The 22,963-nt window shown below is 39.2% G+C and overlaps 1 protein-coding gene across 3 annotated transcripts in view; it reads left to right on the top strand.

The window, feature by feature from the left end:
* dhx35 (DEAH-box helicase 35) overlaps positions 1 to 8,626 on the top strand; it is a 29,288-nt gene extending 20,662 nt beyond the window's left edge. For all 3 annotated transcript variants that reach the window (XM_079588225.1, XM_079588226.1, XM_079588224.1), the window contains 9 exons: positions 752 to 876; positions 960 to 1,014; positions 1,086 to 1,276; positions 1,364 to 1,441; positions 3,713 to 3,842; positions 5,225 to 5,306; positions 5,402 to 5,473; positions 5,553 to 5,664; positions 7,686 to 8,626. In XM_079588225.1, the coding sequence (XP_079444351.1) occupies positions 752 to 876; positions 960 to 1,014; positions 1,086 to 1,276; positions 1,364 to 1,441; positions 3,713 to 3,842; positions 5,225 to 5,306; positions 5,402 to 5,473; positions 5,553 to 5,664; positions 7,686 to 7,724 (884 nt within the window). In that variant the 3' untranslated portion in view covers positions 7,725 to 8,626. The remainder of the gene's footprint in view (positions 1 to 751; positions 877 to 959; positions 1,015 to 1,085; positions 1,277 to 1,363; positions 1,442 to 3,712; positions 3,843 to 5,224; positions 5,307 to 5,401; positions 5,474 to 5,552; positions 5,665 to 7,685) is intronic.
* Positions 8,627 to 22,963: the final 14,337 nt, after the last annotated feature.

Below are 22,963 nucleotides of genomic sequence, written 5' to 3' on the forward strand. Positions count from 1 at the left end.
TTATTTGTGCACATCAAAAGAAACTAAAAACAAAAACAAAACAAAACAGCTTCTTTATGAATTAATCAACCCCAATCCTCACCCCAAACATTTTCAGTAATGCCTCTCTTTACACTTAATTATCATCATTTTAAGCATGTTTGTCATAATTTTTCTTGTAACATTCCTGTATTTTTTCCTTATACAATTTCTTAAATTTACAAACACTTTTGCAGCACTTCAGTTCATAATCCAAGGTGTTCCACAATTTAATTCCATAAATAGACAAACACTTCTCTTTCTGTGTAGTACGTGCGAAAAGAGTTTTAAAATGATATTGCCTTCTATGGCCATCTTCCTCTGATACAGAATTGAATACATTTTGTAACTCTTTGCTTAGCTTTCCACATACAAATCAAAATCTTCAAATCAACCAAATCTTTGAACTTTAGGACTCATTACATGCAAAGTGAGATATATTAGTTTCACCTTTTAAGTTGAATTTAGTTTAACTTTTGCACGATACTCTAATTTTTCGAGTTTCGCCTGAAAATCGGAAGTATGTGAAGTGAACTCTACAGGGGATGAAGAATCTGTCACAATAACAGAGGCCTTTCTTTTTTACTGATCTGAGTTACTTGTTTCTCAGCAATAATTTGACCAGCCATGTTTACAATCCTTAAAAGTCTGAATGCAATAAGCACAGCACCGTAGGCCTATTACACTGTACTGTGTGTGTGTGTGTGTGTGTGTGTGTGTGTGTCTCGATCAGAGGAGGACTTTGAGAAGCTGCCGGCGTCCACCGTCCCGGAGATGCAGCGCTCGAATCTGGCTCCGGTCATCCTGCAGCTCAAAGCCCTGGGCATCGACAACGTGCTGCGCTTCAGCTTCCTCTCCGTGAGTGTGTCCCACTGATACATCCTCACATTACGCCCGCTGCCGTTCACGTGTGTGTGTGACTCTGTGTGTTCGTGTCGCAGCCTCCTCCGGCTCAGTCCATGGTCCAGGCGCTGGAGCTGCTCTTCGCCCTCGGAGGTAGAGGAACACACACTCTCTCACTGCCGCGCTCGTGTGTGTGTGTGATCTCACGGCTGTGCTTCTGACAGGTCTGGATCAGTACGGGCGTCTCACTGACCCCATGGGGGTGCGGATGGCCGAGTTCCCGCTCAGCCCCATGTTTGCCAAGATGCTGCTGGAGTCGGGGAACTTCGGCTGCTCCAAGGAGATCGTCACCATCGCCGCCATGATGCAGATTCAAAACCTGTTCACGGTTCCACACAACCAGAGGAAAGCAGCCGTACGTCCGTTCCTGTTTTCCTGCTTTGTGAACCATTTGAATGTGTTTGCACCGGTTAACCGTGTGTGTGTGTGTGTGTGTCGTCAGGCGCGGGAGCACAGGAAGTTTGCTGTGGCCGAGGGGGATCATCTCACCATGCTCAATGTTTATGAGGCTTTCATAAAGGTAACGGGTCAGGATCGCACTCAAATTCACTTTTACCTCAATGAAAAATGGTTTACTTTAAGGCTGTCACGATTCGAGATCTTTGATTGTCGATTATCGGAACCGGAAGCTGCGAATTTCACGGACGAATTTTCACTGTACAATGTATTAAAACCATTTAAAAATTGTACAATAGTATAGTTCTCTCTTAATAATATAAGTTTATAAAATGGAGAGTTCCGGTCCTTGATTCTGATTGGTTGAGCTGCGTTTGAAGCCGTTGTAAATTACAAACACACTCCTGTGACCGCATTACATTAGTGTTACTGCGCAACTGCCGTTTACGATGCTTTGTTGCTGCATGTGTTGCTTAGCAACCTCTTTGGAACTACATTGCTTGGCGGAGGAATACATGTTATAATGTTAGATTTTTTGTTGTTGGTGTTTATTTTATGAATAAAATAAATATTAAAATGAATATTTTTATGGAGTAACCATTTTATAAAAGCAATAAGCCCCCTGAAGCCGTGTTCTACACTTACTGCTTTATTATATATATATATATAAAATGTCTCCGGTTTCAAAATGTCTCCGTTATATTGTCATTTTCTGCTCGTCCGGCTCTTTGCAACAACACAGCGTTGTGTCGGCAGCGACTCTCAGCATGTTCCCTATAACAACATCTGACGTTTACGTGCCGTGAGAAATTCACATAAACCACGAGAAATCCGGTCAGATCGTTCAGACGGATTTCCAGAAATGTGATTTTAAATATGATTTCAAACCACAAATGAATGTAGCTTGAAACAGATTAGTAAGGATCGGATTTCATGTGTTTTTTTATCCGTTCACACTATCTACATCTGATCGGATTCCAATGGGATTTGGACTGACAGTGAATGAGGCCTTAGAGCTTCTCTTTTGTTGACAACAGCCGCTTTATAATAATAAATATTTATTTTCCATGCGTAGAATGCAACTCAAAGTGCTTCACGTGCATAAAATCAAATAATACAATCACGTAATGTAAATATAAAAATATTAATAATACAACTATAAAGGTTCAGTGTGTAAAATAAAGTAAATTGGCAATATAGTTTGACCTCCATATCGATATAAAATAACGAGAAACAATTAGAAGGTGAAATATAAGAAAGCTGCGTGTAAGTCAGTGTTATGTTCGATTACAACACCTTGTATTATAAGCACTTCTCATAAGTGTGTGACGGTGACTGCCGAACTTGAGCAGTTGTAGAGATGAAGTGTGTGTAGAGCAGCGTTTACTGCAAACTGACACACTGGGAAAACACACACAGATCACGAGACAGTGTCTATGTTTACAACAACCAAACACACATTAAACATCGACATACACTTAAACCTCTCACATTATACACTCAATACTTCACAATACTCTTGATTTCTGTCGTTGCCTCACTTTGTTGAATCTGGGAACTCTGTACCTCCGCTTTGATGGTAGTAATTCAAACTCATTATGCAGGATATGAGGAGGGTCAGAAGCCATATTATTAGCCAGCCTCATAAAGCTTTTCAAGAGGCTGAATTACAATCTTTGAACAGATTTTTTTTTTAGTTGAGTAAATTACTTTGTTTTTAGCATTACAGACAAACTTCTATACCAAAGAGTTGAAATATTGCAGTACACTCATTACCACTGACCTAAAGAACAACATAATAATCTGTCTTCTTACTACGAATGACCGAAGACGAAGAAGAAAGTAGATTCTCTGCTTTGTTTTCTTACAGAGAGTATCGATATGATCTTTCCAGGATAACAAATCTTCTACAATCCTAAATATTTGTATGTCTTCTTAACCAATCAGATTTTCTCATTATGAATAAAAACAGGCATTATATCAAATGTAGACCCAAATACAATCTCCTCAGTTTTACTCGTGTTAATGACAAGAGCATTAATCTCACACCACTCATCAGTTTAGTCACACCCAAGCCCAGCACTGTCCAAGTCATTTAACACCGATATTAAAACCGTGTCATCAGAATACTTTAAAATATACTGATTTAACATGTCCGTTCTACAGTCATCTGTATATATATATATGGTAATATATATATATATATGGCACTTATATTTCTCTAATTAATTTGCAGCCTTTGTGATTTAAGAAGCCGTATCGTAATGTGGGGTTTATTTGGATTACGTGCGCAGCCGTAATCGTGAGTCATCTTGAGGTCTCCAGTTTGAGAACCACAGATGTGTGATGTGTGAATGAAGACATGTTGACATTGAATGGCGTGTGTGTCCCGCAGCATCAGAAGAGTTCTCAGTGGTGTCAGGATCACTTCCTCCACTATAAAGGTCTCCTGCGGGCCGTGGCCGTCCGCGAGCAGCTGAGACACCTCCTCAACAAGTTCAAGGTGCCGCGCACCTCCAGCGAGGGTGAGCTCTCTCTCTCTCTCTCTCTCTCTCTCTCTCTCTCTCGCGCTCTCTCTCTCTCTCTCGCTCTCTCTCTCGCTCTCGCTCTCTCTCTCTCTCTCTCTCTCTCTCTCTCGCTCGCTCGCTCGCGCTCTCTCTCTCTCTCTCTCTCTCTCCCCCTCGCTCGCTCTCTCTCTCTCCCCCTCGCTCGCTCTCTCTCTCTCTCCCTCGCTCTCTCTCTCTCTCTCCCTCGCTCTCTCTCTCTCTCTCCCCCTCGCTCGCTCTCTCTCTCTCCCCCTCGCTCGCGCTCTCTCTCTCCCCCTCGCTCGCTCTCTCTCTCTCCCCCCTCGCTCGCTCTCTCTCTCTCTCTCTCTCCCTCGCTCGCGCTCTCTCTCTCTCTCTCTCCCTCGCTCTCTCTCTCTCTCTCTCCCTCGCTCGCTCTCTCTCTCTCTCTCCCTCGCTCTCTCTCTCTCTCTCCCTCGCTCTCTCTCTCTCTCTCTCGCGCTCGCTCGCTCGCTCTCTCTCTCTCTCCCCCTCGCTCTCTCTCTCTCTCTCTCCCCCTCGCTCGCTCTCTCTCTCTCTCTCTCTCCCTCGCTCTCTCTCTCTCTCTCTCTCTCGCTCTCTCTCTCTCTCTCTCTCTCTCTCTCTCTCTCTCTCTCTCTCTCTCTCTCTCTCTCGCTCTCTCTCGCTCTCTCTCTCTCTCTCTCTCTCTCTCTCTCTCTCTCTCTCTCTCTCTCTCTCTCTCTCTCTCTCTCTCTCTGTGAACAGCAGTTTGTTTTATCCTCAGGCGCTGTCATTGGTTTGTCATGACCGTATTTTCTAGGGGTGTCACAAATCAAAATACGAAAATGCAACATGTATCGTGGATAGTGAAAATTACTGAGGAAAAAATACCTAGTTTTGAGAGTTTTAGTGTCAGTACTACATTAAACTACTATATATATGTATAATAAAGCAATGGAGGAGTGTGTGTGGGTCCTGATAGTGATGATGCCAGATGTCTGATGGTACCAGTATAAAGTGGCCTACATTATTTTATATATATCTGGTGTCTCTATTGTCCTGTGCTTTGGGTTTGCAGCACCAAGTCCAAGATACACACACACACACACACACACACACACACACACACACACACACACACACACACACACACACACACACACAATGAAAAAACTAATTTAACATTTTAATCAACAGTACATTTTGTGTTAATTTTGACCATATGTCTTGGAGTATCGCAATAATATTGTATCATGAGTTTAGTTTCGTGATCGAATATATCATGTATCGTGATGTGTGTGTGTGTGTGTGTGTGTGTGTGTGTGTGTGTGTGTGTGTGTCGTTACACCCCTAGTATTGTCATATGAGTTTAGAGATGTGTCTGTCTTCTGTCCGCTCTGAAGGTGATCCGGATGTGATTCTCCGATGTATAGTGTCTGGGTTTTTTGCGAATGCCGCCCGTATGCATCACTCCGGCTCCTACAGGTCGGTTCCTCTTCTTCCTCAATAGTTCCTCTTCATCACTGATAGTCACCTGACTTTTCCAGCAGTATTTGCATGTCTGTGTTCTTGTAATGCAGGACTCTCCGTGACGACCGAGAGCTGTTCATCCACCCGGACTCAGTGCTGTATGGAGAAAAGCCCCCAAAATGGTATAAACCTCCTGGCTGTACTCCAGTGTGTGTGTCGGGTTCAGCGGATGCTAACTGTGTGTTTTGGGCCGTGTCTCAGGGTCGTCTTCAACGAGGTGGTTCAGACCAGCAAGTACTACATGCGGGACGTGACCGCGGTGGAGTCGTCCTGGCTGGTGGAGCTGGCGCCGCACTTTTACAAGCAGGCCAAGGTGAGACCAACTGATCTAGAGCCACGGTTAGCCCGAAAACTGAAGTTTGCCCACTTTAATATGTGCACTACTGATCAAAGCTTTGGGGACGGCAAGATTTATGAATGTGTTTGAAGGTTTATTAAGGTTTCCAATCAGCAAAGCTGCTTTTTTTTGGGTTAAAAACAGTATTGAGAAATTTAAAATAACAGTTTTTTTATGTGAATGTGTTAAAATGTAATTTATATCCTGTGATCAAAGCTGTATTTTCAGCATCATTACTCCAGTCTTCAGTCACATGATCCTCCAGAAATCAGTATAATATGAGGATTTGATGATCAAGAAACATTTCTGATTATAATCCATGTTGAAAACAGTCGTGCTGCTTCATATGTGTTGAGACCGTGATACTTTTTTTATTTTTAGGATTCATTAAAGAATAGAAAGCTCAAAACAGCATTTATTTGAAACTGAAATCTTTTTTTTGAACATTATAAATGTATTTACTGTCCCTTTTATCGCTTTACACTTCACTTCTTTTGAATGGAAGTGTATGGTAACCAGAATTTGAAGAAAATGTCCACATTTAAAGCTCAAATTTTCCGAGCGCCTGCTGCCCTTCTGTTGCGACTCAAATATTAATATTGCATTACTCCCTAAAAAAGAAGTTACACGTTACTTTTTATGTTACTACACTTTATCAACTGTACAAACTAATGTCACAACTTTTACTTGCACTGATATACAGTAGCAAGACTTTTCTTTTAGTTCCTCTTTCATAGACGGCTATTTTCGGTAACACTTTACAATAAGGTTCGTTAGTTAACATTAGTTAACATTAACTAATAATGAATTGCATGTATACAGCATTTATTAATCTTTGTTAATGTTAATTTCAACATTTACTAATACTTTATTAAAATCTTGTGGACATTATGGCGCTTTTCCACTGCATGGTACGGCACGGCTCGGTTCGGTACGGCTCACTTATGGCGCATTTCCACTGCATGGTACGGTTCGGTACGGCTCGCTTCGGCTCGCTTTAAATGGTACCACCTCTGTTGAGGTTCCAAGCGTACCGTACCGATACTAAACGTGACGTGAAAACACTGCAGATCACTGATTGGTCAAACAGAATCGTCACTTCAGCGTCATTGTATTTGCAACACGAGACACTAAACCCGCTAGATTTAAATAGCCAGACAACAGCCAACGCGGTAGCACCTGTTTTTAGAGTATTTACTTGACAAAATAAGTTTTAAAAAATCCAAAAAGAAATGGCTGAATCGTGGTCAGTGGACGAGGTGCAGACGTTCCTCTCGTTGATTGCCGCCGGACCTACAAACAGTGTAGGGACAAATTAGAGGCGACAACTATTAACGATCAGTCCCACCCACTTTGAAGCGGTACTAACTGCAGTGGAAAAGCAACCGAGCTAAAGCGAACCGAACCGTGCCGTACCGAGTTGAGTCGTACCACGCAGTGGAAAAGCGAAGCGAGCCGAACCGTTCCGCGCCGAGACGAACCGTACCACGCAGTGGAAAAGCGCCATTAGTTAATGCACTGTGAACTAACATGAACTAACAATGAACAGCTGTATTTCTATTAACTAACGTTAACAAAGATTAACAGATACTGCAGTAACAAATGTATTGCTCATGGTTAGTTCATGTTAGTTAATACATTAACTAATGAACCTTATTGTAAAGTGTTACCCTAATTTTCTTCTTGCTGTGTAAATTTGTTTAAATTCTTAATATTTTAATTATTTTATTTAATTAGTGAATTGCGCTGCTTCTCTCGCGAGAAATTAATTTCAATGAGTTTCACTCTTTCTCGCCCTGTGATTGGCTGTTCGCTACTGATGTCACTCCTAAACTCAGGATCAAAGCCTGGTTGGATTGGTTTGGTTTTGTCAACTCGAAACTAATCCTGTAACCCTGAGTTTGTTCAACTACCATCATGGTACAGGCCATAACTACATAATCATCAGACAACAAAAGTGAAGGTGGTCACATGATCTCTGCTCCTCTTTCCTGCAGCACGGGTCTCTGAACAGCAAACGGCCCAAAGTCTTCTGAGCGACAGCACTCACGGACTGCAGGATCCACACGCGGACCGTCAGGGCCGTTGGGCGAAAGGAACACTGTGTTATTTTGTATATACAAATGTATGACATATTTATGCTGTCATGGTCATCTTTGTATTATTTAATAGCTTTTTAGTGAAGGTTGAGAGCCATCGGAAAAACGTGACTGTGATTTTATTGATTCGTGTTTGAGAGTGAGAGAATGACTGGATGGATGGATTGATACAGATGTACAGCTTTACAACATCGCACGAACACTTATCCTCAATAACAACCGGAATATTATTATAATAAGCTATTTTTTCCCCCCTCGTTTCTTTTTTCAAACCCTCATCGGAGAAATACTGTGTAGCTCAAACGTAGTGGCCTTTTAACCATTATGTGCCAAATATTATAAAACCATAGAACATTTCCTGTTGTATATGGAATGTGCAAATAATTGTAGTTACACTGTAAGCATGTGACAAAAAAAGTGCCATTTTTTTATATTATATATGTATAGGTTCCTAAACAGTAGCCTTGTGCACCTCTGGCCTAACAAACTGTGTGAGTAGGTGTAATTATTCATTTAGGTGTAATTTAGGAAAGATCAGCCATGACTAGTTTGAGTGGTGAGTTAATAGCACAGTGAATGAGACGCCTCAGGGAGGAGCTTATTTCCTACTACAGTAAAATATTGAACATGGATGATAACTAAATGATTTCTGGGCGTGGCTTTTAACAGGAAGGCTGAGGTGCCAATCATGCGAGAGGAGGCGGAGCCTCGGTACTATAATGTTGTGGCTTTCAGCAAATGGGCATTTTTCACCAATTTGATTTTACTGTGACCGATTGGTTTCTTTTTTCCTTTATTATCTCCTTTATTACGTCCGAAAAAAAAAAAAAAAACTGAAAGCAATGTAGTTAAAATCCACTTTCACGGTAACTTTGCCAAATGTCTTGAAGACAATCTCCGTGGTGTTTCTGTGTAGTCAGTTCAGTAGCTGTGAGTATAGTGTAGATTTAGCTGTATATGACCGCAGTTTAACGTTCTTGCATGTCTTTAAACATTACTAAATCTCGAGTAGTTTCACAGAAGTGCAGTGTTTTGATGAGGAAATCATAAATAGGCTGATGTAAATGTGCAACATGTAGTTTCTCGCCGCTCATAAAGTCTTATGTTCGTGGTATAATGAATGTGCAGAATCTGTACTGGGGTCTGTAAATAGAACAATAAAGAAGTGATTTGTGGGAATAAAATATGTGGTTTTGATGTGTACAAAATGTGGCGATATATGAGGGAGTCTTCCAGAAATCCACGTCGTCATCAGTATATCTGATTCTGAGGTAAACTGATATGATTGTTCATCAGTGTGCTTCTGATCCTTTTAAATGTTAGTTTTGACTGTGTTGATAGAATACTTTTTTTTGCTTACAGATAATGTAGCCTATATATTTTGTTGTCATGTTTCGGGATTTAACACAAATAAACGTATAAAAGCCTCCTACCATCAATCAAAGATGCAAGTGTGTGATTGACCGGAAGGTGTCGGTGTTGGTCAGGAAAACACGAGTCGGACTGAGACCAACTCAGCTCAGGTTCTGATCTACAACAATCCTGTTTTATAGCTTGTGCTCATATAATATATATATATGTATATGTCTGAAATAACCGCATTGAGTCTGAATCTACACAACGGGGGTTTGTAAGATTTGAGTCTTTTATGCTCACTAATACTGCATTTATTTTTATTTTTGTTAACAGCAGTGATACAATTAAATATAATTTCAAATATATATTGTAAATTTAATTTAAAATAGCCTACAATTGATTCCTGTCAATATTAGGTACCGCTCCAGTCTTCAGTGTCACGTGATCCGTCAGAAATCCTAATATGCAGATTTGCTGCTCAATAAACATTTCTGATTATTATTAATTTTGATTTGTGCTTCTTCCGATGTGTGGAAACTATTAAATTGTTTCAGATTTCTTTGAAGTTTAAAAGACCAGCTTTTCTTTAAAATAGACTAATCTTTTTACAAATTATAAATGTCACTTAATGACATTTTTTTAAAATCAATCTAATGCATTCTTGTTGAATAACAGTATTATTTTTTATTTAAAAAAATATCTCACTGACCCCAAACTTTTGAACGGTAGTGCATTTTCACTTGTTACATAACAGCTATAGCAAAATATAGTTTTAGTCTAGAAGACAACAAAACCATTTGGAGTCTTTAATTGTGCTTCTTTATTTGAATATTTATTTACAGTTTTAACTATTAACGGCGTAATGAACAATAATGTATTTTCATGTTGTATACAGTTATAAACATGCATTTGATGTTGTATGAAAATATTTGCATATAAATTCATTATAAAAATGAATAATTCTCAGTGTTTGTAGTGATGAAAAGAAGTGGAAGCATTTTAATGTATACTGTATGTAAATTTATGCAAAGTCGCAATATCCTCAAGATCAACTGTTATGATAACATTGCGATTTTATTTCATAATATCATTGTATCAATATCATACTGTTATGATAACATTATTTTAATAGACATATTTAACAATAACCCAAATAGGATAATCTGAATCATAATGAAATTGAAAGTTTTTGTAGAAATGCAATAAAAAAAATTTGGTTCCCCCTTCAGTGATCAGTAATTAACCATTTATTCATTATGAAGCACATTTGAATATTCTAAAGAATGTTGGTGGTGGAATGAAAAGATTCCATGGATTCTTAATGGAAGCATCGATTCCAATAAAAGCACCGTTATGTTCACTAGTGCACAATCCTCCGTTATGTTACAGCGTGTGACACTTCAAGAGCTTCACGAACAACCGACGAGTGTATGCAACAGTCAGTCTTTGATCTTCTGCTCTGAAGACTGAGTGCTTCACTCACACCGCGAGCGTGTAAGAGTCTCTGCTTTAGTCCTCAAAGCGACACCACAGGACTCAAGACAGGCTCTTGCTTTCGTTAAAGTCGATTAATTTAGTTTAAATTAATTCGTCTTAACGTGATTCCGGGAGAATCCTCACAGAAGAAGAAGAAGAAGAAGAAATGTGCTTCTTCTTCTTCTTCTTCTCGTGTTTCTGCTCCTCGCGGTCATTTTACTGTCAGACCACGACGTCAGAACTTATCATAGTCTGCTTTATTAAACACAGTTTATGTCCTCTAATGTCCTTGTTTAATGTCCTGCCTCCGAGCGAGAAAAGTCCCCTCGGTCGCAGATTAAATGAAACCTCTGATAAGCATTTTCCGTTGTGACGCTGTTTCTGTTTTCAGTCCGAGCACCGAGAATAGTTGGAAAGGGAATTGTCCTCAACGAGAGGTTTAATTTTTCAAGCTGATATAATAAGTCCGCATATGCCAGCACATAACATCTGATAATGACTAATAATAGATAAAAGGTATTTCTGATGTAGGAAATTGTGGTAAATCAGTATCAAATCTATTATGAAGTATTATGTTAAATGTAAATCATAAGCTGGAGGAGGTGTGTGGATGGGAGGAGCTGGAGTTGAATTAATTCCTCCGTGTGTGTGTGTGTGTGTGTGTGTGTGTGTGTGTGTGTGTGAGAGAGAGAGAGAGAGAGAGAGAGAGAGAGTGAGTGAGTGAGTGTGTGTGTGTGTGTGTGTGTGTGTGTGTGTGTGTGTGTGTGTGTGTGAGAGAGAGAGAGATAGAATGAGTGTGTGTGTGAGAGAGAGAGAAAGAGAGTGAGTAAGTGAGTGAGTGTGTGTGTGTGTGTGTGTGTGAGAGAGAGAGAGATAGAATGAGTGTGTGTGTGTGTGAGAGAGAGAGAGAGAGAGAGAGAAAGTGTGTGTGTGTGTGTGTGTGTGTGAGAGAGAGAGAGTGAGTGTGTGTGTGTGTGTGAGAGAGAGAGAGAGAGAGTGAGTGAGTGTGTGTGTGTGTGTGTGTGTGAGAGAGAGAGAGAGAGAGAGAGAGAGAGAGAATGAGTGTGTGTGTGTGTGTGTGTGTGTGTGTGTGTGACAGAGAGAGATAGAGTGAGAGTGTGTGTGTGTGTGTGAGAGAGAGAGAGAGAGAGAGAGAGAGAGAGAGTGTGTGTGTGTGTGTGTGTGTGTATCTCTGTGAGTGTGTGTGTGTGTGTGTGTCTGTCTGTGTTTCTCCCTGTGAGTGTTTTTATCTGTGTGTGTGTGTGTGTGTGTGTGTGTAAGAGTGGGTGTGTGTATGCATGTAAGTGTGTGTGTGTTTCTCTGTGAGAGAGTGTGTCTTTCTTTGTGTGTGTGTGTGTGTGTGCCTGTGTCTCTCTGTGTATGTAAGTGTGTGTGTGTGTGTGTGTGTGTCTGTATGTGTGTGTGTCTGTGTGTGTGTATGTGTGTCTGTCTGTATGTGTCTGTCTGTGTCTCTGTGTGTGTGTAAGAGTGGGTGTGTGTAAGAGTGGGTGTGTGTATGCATGTAAGTGTGTGTGTGTTTCTCTGTGAGAGAGTGTGTCTTTCTTTGTGTGTGTGTGTGTGTGTGTGTGTGCCTGTGTCTCTCTCTGTGTGTGTGTGTGTGTGTGTGTGTGTGTGTGTGTGTGTGTGTGTGTGTGTGTGTATGTGTGTGTGTATGTGTGTCTGTCTGTATGTGTCTGTATGTGTGTGTGTGTGTGTGTGTGTGTGTGTGTGTGTCTGTATGTGTCTGTATGTGTGTGTCTGTCTGTGTGTGTGTGTGTGTGTGTGTGTGTGTGTGTGTGTGTCTGTATGTGTGTGTCTGTCTGTGTCTGTCTGTGTCTGTGTGTGTGTGTGTGTGTGTGTGTGTGTGTGTGTGTGTGTGTGTGTGTGTGTGTGTGTGTGTGTGTGTGTGTGTGTGTGTGTGTGTGTGTGCGTGTGTGCGTGGAGAGAGGGATGTAATCAGTCGTTCACACACCCCGGCTCTCGGGCCGGTGACAAATCGAAAGTGTCTCGCTCTAGTTTATTGCCCTGATCAGGTCAAAGGAAAGATATTGGAGGTCTGGGCGAGGAGACAGTTCCGTCTGCCGCAGATAAATGGACTGATCATTTCTTATTGAGAAACAATTCCTAAAAGGTAGTTTACAGCGTGACTGAGGGAAGCTCTACCCTGACCCTTCTCCGGCGCCGCTGGAATTAAATGGATAGAGAGAGGGCGAGTTTCTGATGGCACAACTCCACCGCACAGACACGCCATCTATTATGAAGAGGGGATCTGATGAAGTGTAGGCAGAGGTTTATTTATTTATTTATTTTCTCTCTCTCTCTTCTCTCTCTCTCTCGCTCAGGTGAAGTACAAGGCTGGCCTTCAGGCTTCCACACTCCAAATGGATAGAGGGAGGCAATTGAATTTTACACTCCTCTGGTTATGATTAATGCCTGTCTGATGGTGTGTGTGAGGTGTGTGTGTGGAGGAGCCAGCAGGGGGAGCTGGTAAGTCGCTGCTGCTTCCTAATTCACACACAGTTATAGTAATTATTCAGACACCAGATATCATTTTTGATATTCCTTTACTAGTGTGTGCAGGACACCATAGTTCATTTATGTAAGTGAGCAAAATAAAGTAAACTGTGCCATATATTATACTCAAAAATTCTCCATACAGTGACTACCAGTAACATTTATAAAAATTTGGGACCAAAATTTACGAAATACTATATACAGGTTCATAATTAACATTAATAATGCATAATGTATAATATAAGGTAATTGTAGTTCATTAATAATGACTCAAGAGCTACTACATCCTTATAGAGGAACTAATCAGTGTTATAACGTGAAAAACATGATAACTAATATTAACTCATAAGCTTTTGAGATTTTTTGTAAGATTTTGAATAGTAATTCCTTCTGATGGATTTGGTAACACTTTAGTCATTACTAATGGGTAACCACCTTATATTATATATTATGCACTATTAATATTATATTAATTATGGATATGTATATAGTAGTTATTATAGTCTTCAGTGAGGTATGACTTTTTTTTATTGATTAGCTAATAGTGAATACCACATTCGACTATTACTTATTAATTTGTTAATTAGAGTTTCTTGTTAGTTAATAATATTGAACCCCTTTAGGCACCCCTTTTTTTAAATAGACATGAAAATGCACATTCCGAACTTAAATGGTTGTAATTCAAGAATGCTTTGGAAGATGTAAGATTGGTCTTGTTTTAAAGAAGACATTTGGCAGATTTTTGTAGAAGTGAAATAAATTAAGAAAGTTAAACAGAAAAAAAGTTTATGCAAATTTACAATGTTAAAAATTTAATTATTCATATTTTATATAATATATATATATTTTCAAAACCTCTAAAACTCTAAAAATGCAGAAAAATCAAAGGCAAAAATCTGAACAAGTTGTGTTTCAAATGTTAGGTTGATATCTCATAAAGTCAGCTTTCAGTGAGATTTAGTTTGGGCGCAGTACCACACTTCTCCACTAGTGGACATTACTGCCCATATAAGGGCGACTCCATTTCCATATGTTGTTTGAGTCTGAACTATTATTTTTACAATTTTCATACAATTTATGAAGTGGACATCCTATTCAGAAGTAGTGTTGGAAGTTTGGCAGATTTAGAAATGAATTCAATCTCTAAGAAACACAGAAAGATCCCGTATGTGCATTATAGCTCGCTGACACATCACTAATGCTGAATCTAATATTATTTTCTATATATTAAAAACATTTTCAAACATTTTCAGTCTTTTTTTCTAAAATAATTGAACGGATGCTATCTTTTGAACTCTTGGCATGAAAACAAACTGAGGTTTCTACCATGCTTTCATGATTTTTCATGTTCATCACTATTTCAAAATAAAGGTCTGAACACGCCTGAGGAGGATGAACATATTGTTGCTGCAAATTGATAAATTACGGCTCCTCTGTAATTTATTTTGAAAATCAGTCACCAAATATGTAAACTAGAGATTGTAAGCTTTCAAATGATATATAGTTTGTCAAGATTAGTTTAGGTTGATAATACTGTTTTAAATATGCAATGGCCCTAAAGTATGGCTATGCCATAATTAGTTAATATAAAAATATATATTAATTGTGAGCTTGCTGAGGCCTCAATAATCTCAGTATATGCCGTAAATACAATGGAGATTATAGGATTGCTTAAAAAAACTCACAACAACAAAGACGGTATTAGATCAAAATGATCTTATTGTAAATAATTTGTCCATGCATAAATTTAAACTCAGACGAACGCCATAATCTGGAAGATTATTGAGTAGAAATAGGCGACTCTAAACTGGTTTCGTGACTTTAGCCTGGACAGTCTGGTCTGCTGGTTTTAGTTTTAATATAAGCTCAGTTCTGTTCTGCAGTGTTAATATAAAGTGTGTGTTATCGCCCTGTGCTCGGCGTGTACCCGGTGAGTGGGCAGTAAATGTCACTTTATCACTTAACCCATTATATAAGGGTTGAAAGGTCTAATAAAACCCCCGCGATAGCGCTGTTATTGGACTACATAATGTGTGTTTACGGCTCCGCTGCAGGTATTCACAGATCACTTGTAGAGGAGGAGGGATGAAACTCTGCATGATGAACATTAATGGAGGTTTATTCATTTGGCAAATGCATTTTGTAAAAAACGAGTAAACTGATCAGGTTAATTTTTGTTCCGTTTACAAAATGCCAAGATTGATCGGCGGCACTTGGACTCGGGGGACGCGTGGCGTGCGTCGAGTGTGATTAGATCTGTTTATGTGCAGTTTCACCCAGAATGCCTCAGCAATATGTAAAGAAGTTTATGGAGGTTCTTTGGTAATGAAAGGATCAATATGTGTTACTGTGCTCTAGACAGGAGACAGGGCCTGCTTTAATTCAGCATTAATAATGCAGGGACAGATCAAGTTGAGTGTGTGTGAGAGTGAGAGTGTGTATCCGTTGTGATTTGAGCAGGAACACATCAGATATTACACACTTTCATACAAAGTCATTTTTTCATTGAAATGAATGCTTCTTCAGACGAGACAACATGCTTTAAAACAGAATGTGAACCCTAACACTAATCAATCTATTAAATAATAATAAATATGATTTATGATCTAATTAATTACATTATTTAAAGGGTCTGTAGGAATGAGAAACCCTTATTAGCGACTCTGGTGGCTGTTAAGTGAAAGTTGGTTAGCAATTGTTAGGTTTTTCTAACCAAAGGCCCCCTGAAATCAAAATTAAATTTTTTTTTAGCTTTTATTATGAATATGTTAGCCTTAAGGTTATGAATAAGCTGGTGTGTTTCAAAACAATGAACAAATTTGCATTTAGGAGATATAAGCATTCAAAACTTAGTCGCTCACTTCCGCTAAAATGGATAACGGACTTCAGCTTCTGTCCAATCAAATGCTCTCTAGAATCTAAAGCTCCGCCCCTATGCTATAAACCCCACCTGGCCAAAGCAACCGTTGTCTCGTCACAGAGCAATATGTGATGGAGTGTGTGTTCGGTTGCTCAAACGCTCGAGTTATCAGTTTTCCAACTGTACGTTGGTCAAGAATGAAATGTCTAGAGTTTATTCACAACTCTACTATTGAATCCAGCGTATCATCAGATCTCGGATTCACTTACATGGTGCTGTCAAGTACGACTGCAGTCTGTGAGGGAAACTAAACGCTATTGGCTGTTTGAAAAGGGGGAGGAGCCATTCAATGTGTCCCGCCTCAGCTTCCTGTTTCTGTGGAAATTACGCCAACGCATCGAACAAAGCTGCGCTTCAGTGGCCTTTAACCATTTGTAGTAAAACTGTGGTAATACAAATGGTAATCAATCCGCGAAAAAACATGGTTGCTACATTTTTACGATAATAAAAGCATGGTTATTAAGGTGTAAAGGTCTAAAGGTGTAAAAGTGTAAAGGTTTATTATCAGTCAAATTCATTTAAAAATGTAAATTCAACATGAAATAAATGCGTCTCTATAGCACGCATTGTGTTTATCGTGCAATTTATATGCGAAAATGAGTTTTTACGTGCATGGGCAGGTTAGGGTAGATTTAGTAGTGGTGTGCGGTGCGTGTGTGTTATACGTTTGGTTAAGGTGCGTTCACACTACAAGCGACAAAGCGACACGATAACATTCATTTCAATGGAGAGCGGGCGATTTCCGGCGGCACGAGCGACAGTGACCGGATGGGGCGTGTCCAGCGACGCGACAAAGTTGAGATGTGTTTAACTTTATGCAAATGAAGAGCGACTTTCGGGAGCGACAACCAATAGGAGTGAAGTCAGTGGAGCGCGCGTGATCATCCGTCACTCTCTGATAGAGGCAAGTTGAACGAGAAGCTCATTTTAGCCGTCAGAAACTGTCCTATAAGTTGTGATGTATCTCCGTGTGCATACAGTGGTGTTCACAGTACTGACTCAGAGCCGGATTGGTTTCGTGAACCCAGATAGACCGGTATTTGCCCGTTTGCTGCAGTTAAATAGCCGCGATGGCAAAGAGCACTCACAGTTTCTCGTTCATCTTTAATATTATGAGTTATATATACACTGATTCCATTTATATTTATATTTTTCCTTCCAAAATGTTTGTTTGTAGCTGCATGAAAACAGATTTGTTGCAGTAACATCCATGAATGTCACTCACAAACATTACTAGGCAACCAGTAGCGGGAACGCCCACTAGCGTCCTAACCGCCAGCCACTGGCGACCTGCAGTGTCAACGCAGCTTTAGGATTAGTGTGTATTACACGCAATGAACTGCGTATCATAAGCACATAAAAACTCATTTTTGCGTATAAATTGCACGATAAACACACTACGTGCTATAGAGGCGCATTTTCATGAGGTCAGGCTGGTTAAGGAGAGCACTGACCTGTGGCGAGGGAAAACTGGGGTAACGGTGTCGTTGTGTAGAGTACGCTGCAGTAACACCGGCGAGAGGATTCAGGCATTCGTTGCGATGGGACCGTAAGTAGCGATACACTGCTTCACTTACCGAATATAGGAAGTGTGATGAAGGTCTAGAGGCTCTCGGGAGCGTAAACGCCTCATCCTTTGGATTTTGCCAGAAAAATAGGTCCTGAGTCCTTCACATAAAAATCTACAGGCTTTCATAGACAACCTAGGAAGTCAGGGAAGGCCTCGCTTTTAAGTTTCGTTACAAGCTATTCACAGATTGGCTATAAAAAAAGGTAATTGATACATGAAAATTCGAACATATAGTGCTTAAAGTGAACAAAAGATTCATGCACAATTGACCGTTCGCAAAGACCCGCCCCCCTTTAGTTACTGTCGCTATGTACGACAAGCTACGCTGCTCTCACACACACCATGTTCTCACGCGGTGAAAAATACATCGTGGAGCAGAGAGGACACTGACAACACACTGACAGACAGGACAGACCAGGTTACTTGTTGTTTTCGGTTACTTTTGATATTAAACGTATTAAACAAAGTCTCACCTTTCAAATTTGGTCATTTTTTTTAAAGAAATGTAAACAATAAATACCGTTTTGTGGCTCTTTAATGTGTGTGTCAGATCGCTGTGTCGCCTCAGTTAAAGCTGCTCGTGAACCGATCATCTCTTCCTTCTAGTTCATTTATAGCATCAAATAAACATGAATGAACATCAGAAGGAATGTTGTTTTAACCGCGGAAAGGCGTCAGTACACTCCGCTTCTCAAGCTCAAATCCTCCCATGTTCATCCACTAACTCTCCTGACCGCTTTGTCGGACAAAATGGCGGATGGCGATGTATGATTGGTCAGATCACCTGTCAATCAAGCTCCCTGCGAAGGGTCAATTAGGGCTTCAGTCATATTGCGCAGATAATTGGTGCAGTTAGTTGAATATATGAATATATTTCTTTATAATAAACCGAATTCTGCGACCCTAGTAAGGGCCGTGTGCAAGAAAATATTTAAAAGATTAACGGGCCCAGAATAAAATATGGAAGTGTCGTGTTGTGCCGAAACCCCCGCCAGATTATTACCCCCAGGGTTAAAACCCTAATAAAAGGCTTCAATTTAATTTAAATATACACATGTAATTCATCAGAAGTATATTTAATAAATAAAGCGGTGTTAAGGTTAAAAAGTCAAATGCATTCACTTCTTTGAGGATCGGTATTGAGGACGTTCCTCCAGCACAATCCTGCGGACACACACCGGCTCCCGTGTGAAGGAGACGGCGCAGTGTGTTAAAGGTGGACAGATGACTGGACATACAAACAATGTAGGAGTGACGGGGCAAAGGGTGTTGAGATTGAGGGAGAAATCAATAGAAAATCAGCGTTTTGGGACGGCCACTCATTTATCAGATGACACGGTTAAATAGCGTTAAGGCACTAAAAATGAGAAAAATATGTCCCGTCTGGGCCAGCGTATTGATCACGCATGAATGGGCCCGTGGAAGGCTGAAGCTACTAATAAAATAAGACATATCTGAAAGTGAATCAGCCAAGAATCGATCGGGATGGTGATCAAGGCCAAAAACATCTTCACTGGGATTTAAACCCTGATACTCTGACCCCACACACACACACACACACACACAACATGCTTACACATCTCACACGACATGTTTGACGGGTGATTCCTCTCAAATCTCGATTTGGACTGGGATGGCCAACTCTGTCCTGAGATCCTGCCAAAAGCCATTGGGAAATGACTGAGGAACCATCAACACAAGCTGGACTGGTGTCACCGAGATCACAGGACCAGACTAAAGTTTTTATGATTGAAACTGAATTTATGATTCCTTTAATCTAAAAGCTAGTGACTGTGTGATTGAAATTAGTTTAGAAATCAATTAACTAAATGGCAGGACTTTAAATGTTATTATAAAATAGCGAGAGCCACAGTCATGTGAGGACCATGAGATTATCAGGTTTGGGTTTCTGAGTAATGAAAAGGGATTATTATTATAAATATTTCAATGTTTAATGTTGAAATGTGGTTGAAAATGTGTTGTTGTTTCAATGTTAAAACAATGTTAAAATCTATTCTCTCAATGATTGTTTCCCATGCATAGGTTTTTATGTATGTCGCAATATGGAAAAAAGATCTGTTGCTACTTCTGTTTTATCATGACTTTAATGCTAAATGTTGTAAAAGGGTTAAAGTCCCCCTGTAGTCAATCATTTTATCCCTTAAAACTCATCTTTGATCACCAAAATGACATAAAAAAAAATTGTCCTTGAAAAAAATGTCCTCATGCCTTAAAATAGCTTTAATGTAACTCGACACCCTTGCCTCATTTAGTATGCGTGGTTTATGAATATGCAAATGAGCCCCGCCTCCACTCACTCACTCAGAGATCCACTGGTTGACGATCACTCGTTGAGCTGATTGGTTACAAGGTAGTGTGTGACGTCAGAAACACCAGCGATTTCACACCGTGTTTTTGAGACTGTCTTTGGTTCACTGCAGTTTCAAGCAGAAAATACTCAGCAATGCTGTCCACTTATGAACTTACACATGGTTTGTCTTAAAGAATATTAAAAACACCACATAGACACATAAACAACATTAAAAGCTGGATTTTCCCCACAGGAGGACTTCAACAAAATACTTTTAAAACAACATTGACGAATTTGACATTTGTTTACACGAAAAGATCAACAACAACTTTGCAATATTAACATTGATTCAGCAAAATCATAAAACGAATTCGATAGTAGGCTAATTCAGTCTTGACGAATCATGAATAAGTGGGTAACACTTTATATTACGACAGCAAACAACTGCGTAAGTAAACCGAAATTACGGTGTACGTTTCTTTAATTATAAAGCACGTTCAGAAGCTAGCGGCGGAGAAGTGCTGAATGAAGCCATTGAATCCGAGCGTACGCACGCGGGTGATGAAGGACAGTAGCAGGTCCTGCTGATCCACACCAACACACGCATCCACATCCATGCATTCACTATACAACCAGGAGAAATAATATACAGGTGCTGGTTATAAAATTAGAATATCATCAAAAAGTTGATTTATTTCAGTGAAATTATTTTAATAAATCATTTTTATCAAAGTTTTAATCTATTTTGAAAACCCAAATATAAAGAAATACAATTAAATTGATATATTTATGCATTAGGTATATTTCTTTAAATGCACACAGTAACAACAGTTCATCACATTAATATGGTCCACTAATATAAAAGTAACCTATTCAAATGTGTTTTTCTTGATTTTGAACAATATTTCTAATTGTTTTATTATTTAAAACCTAACATATTTACTTTTGTAAAATGTTTGGCATGAGAAGTGTACTTCTGCTACATTTCCTTAGAATAAATGGCTTGCTTTTTTAAATGAATGCAAAAACATTTATTGTCACGGTTTGGGTGTTTGTTTCTTACTCCTTATTCTGGTCTGTCATGTGATCCCCTGTGCTAGTCATGTGATCTCCTGTTTTAGTCATGTGATCCTGCCTTGTGTTCCTTTGTCTGCTGTGTCATGTTGTCATTGGTTGATTGTTTGAATGTTCACAGGTGTCCCTTGTCTTGTCGTTAGTCCTGTGTGTATTTAAGCCCTCGTGTCTCAGTCTGTTCCTTTACTGTTGTTAACGTTGCTATATGTGTGGTTGTTCCGGTCCCGAGTTTTGAGTTTATTTAATAAAGTAATACTGCACGTGGATCCATCTCTGCTTCAACTGGAGTTGTAACATTTATAGATTTTTAAGTGTGTCTTGTATGTTTATATGGCATTGCATTAATTTAATTTAATTTTCCCAAATGTTTCCACATGAAAAAAAAAAAAAAAAAAAATTATGTTACACTTTATTTCAAATGGTCTTTTTATCTGATAATGAGCTCATAACGGTGACTTTTTATGGAACAATTTAGACTTTTCAAGGTATAATAGTTTTTTTAATGTCATTTTTCACTCTCTTTGTCATATTTTTAACTTATTATTAATATAATTTTGACTATTTATGTCATAGTAATCTCATAATTATGATTAACCAAGGCATGATTTTTATTTTATTTGTTACTGTATGTCAGAAATGGCAAAAAGTGACCCATAGTCAGCACACTGTCTGTTGAGGATCACAATAAAGAGTTGGATATTAAGCAGACAGTACTAATACTCTAATGAGAGTTAGTTTATATGTAGATGCAAAGTTACTTATTGTTGTGTCTAAAGTAGACCATCAAAATAAAGTGTTGCAATTACCAAAAAATGAACAAACATGAAACATTATAGAATCTGTTCCTTCACGCGTGGATCTGTCCGTCCCGGGCTCCTGAAGGAAAGGTCAGTGTGGAGGTCTGGCTGATGTAAGAGTGAGTCTAAGAAGCACACAGATGGTGGAAACAGTAACGGCCAGTGCCGTGCTGCTGGGAAACACTACACAGATTGATTACGCACAAACTTTACAGATCCTTTACAACATCAGCTCAAAATGGCCCCTAAATCACGGCGGGGAAAATATGAATACTTCATTTCTGGGATTTAACCAAAGAAATTATATACGTTATTCAAGGTTTCAGAAATCAAACACTGTCTTGGGTCAGCAGTCAATTCATGATCGAATGATGTCCTGAGCCACAGTTCCCATAATTCCTCTATACGCTTTAAAAAAAAGAACTGTGATTTTAACGGTAAAAAACTGTAAAAATGCTACGGAGAAAAACTTCCGTACTATATACGGTGAATAACTGTGATAGATCTAACCGTACATTTAATGTAAATTTACAGTTTGTGGAAGTGAAAAAGAACATGTTGTTGTAAATTGACATTCCCACAATTCCCTGCGTGACACTTGACAATATGATGTTGCAATGACGATGTTTCTTCATAGTTTTTCTTAGTTTTTTCTAATCAGTTGTACATTAGGGTTTTATGGTTTTAATGTTGTTAAATTAATGTGTATTACATTTTTCAAATGTCATGTGTTACCATGATGGTGTTTAGTGTTTGTGTGAATCACAATGTGCAGCGTCTAGACATTTGTATTAACTTTCTTGTGTAAACGCTGCTTGTGATGAGCTTTGCTTCATCATGTGACTCTCATCTTCTCTGTGATTGGTGGTTGTCAGTGTATTACAATGGTACAAAAACAGATATTGGTACTTCAATAGGTCGGTAAACTAAAATTATATCAGATAGTGGCATACGTTTTTTTTACAGTAAATTTAAAGCTATAATGTTGCTACTGTATTTTCTACAGTAAATATCTGGCAACCACAGCTGCCAGTTTTTTACCGTAAATTTAAACCTATAATGTTGCTACCGTATTTTCTACAGTAAATATCTGACAACCACAGCTGGCAGTTTTTTACCGTAAATTTAAACCTATAATGTTGCTACCGTATTTTCTAC

Source organism: Phoxinus phoxinus, assembly GCF_949152265.1.
Source record: "Phoxinus phoxinus genome assembly, chromosome: 18".
In the NCBI taxonomy this organism is placed as follows: domain Eukaryota; kingdom Metazoa; phylum Chordata; class Actinopteri; order Cypriniformes; family Leuciscidae; genus Phoxinus; species Phoxinus phoxinus.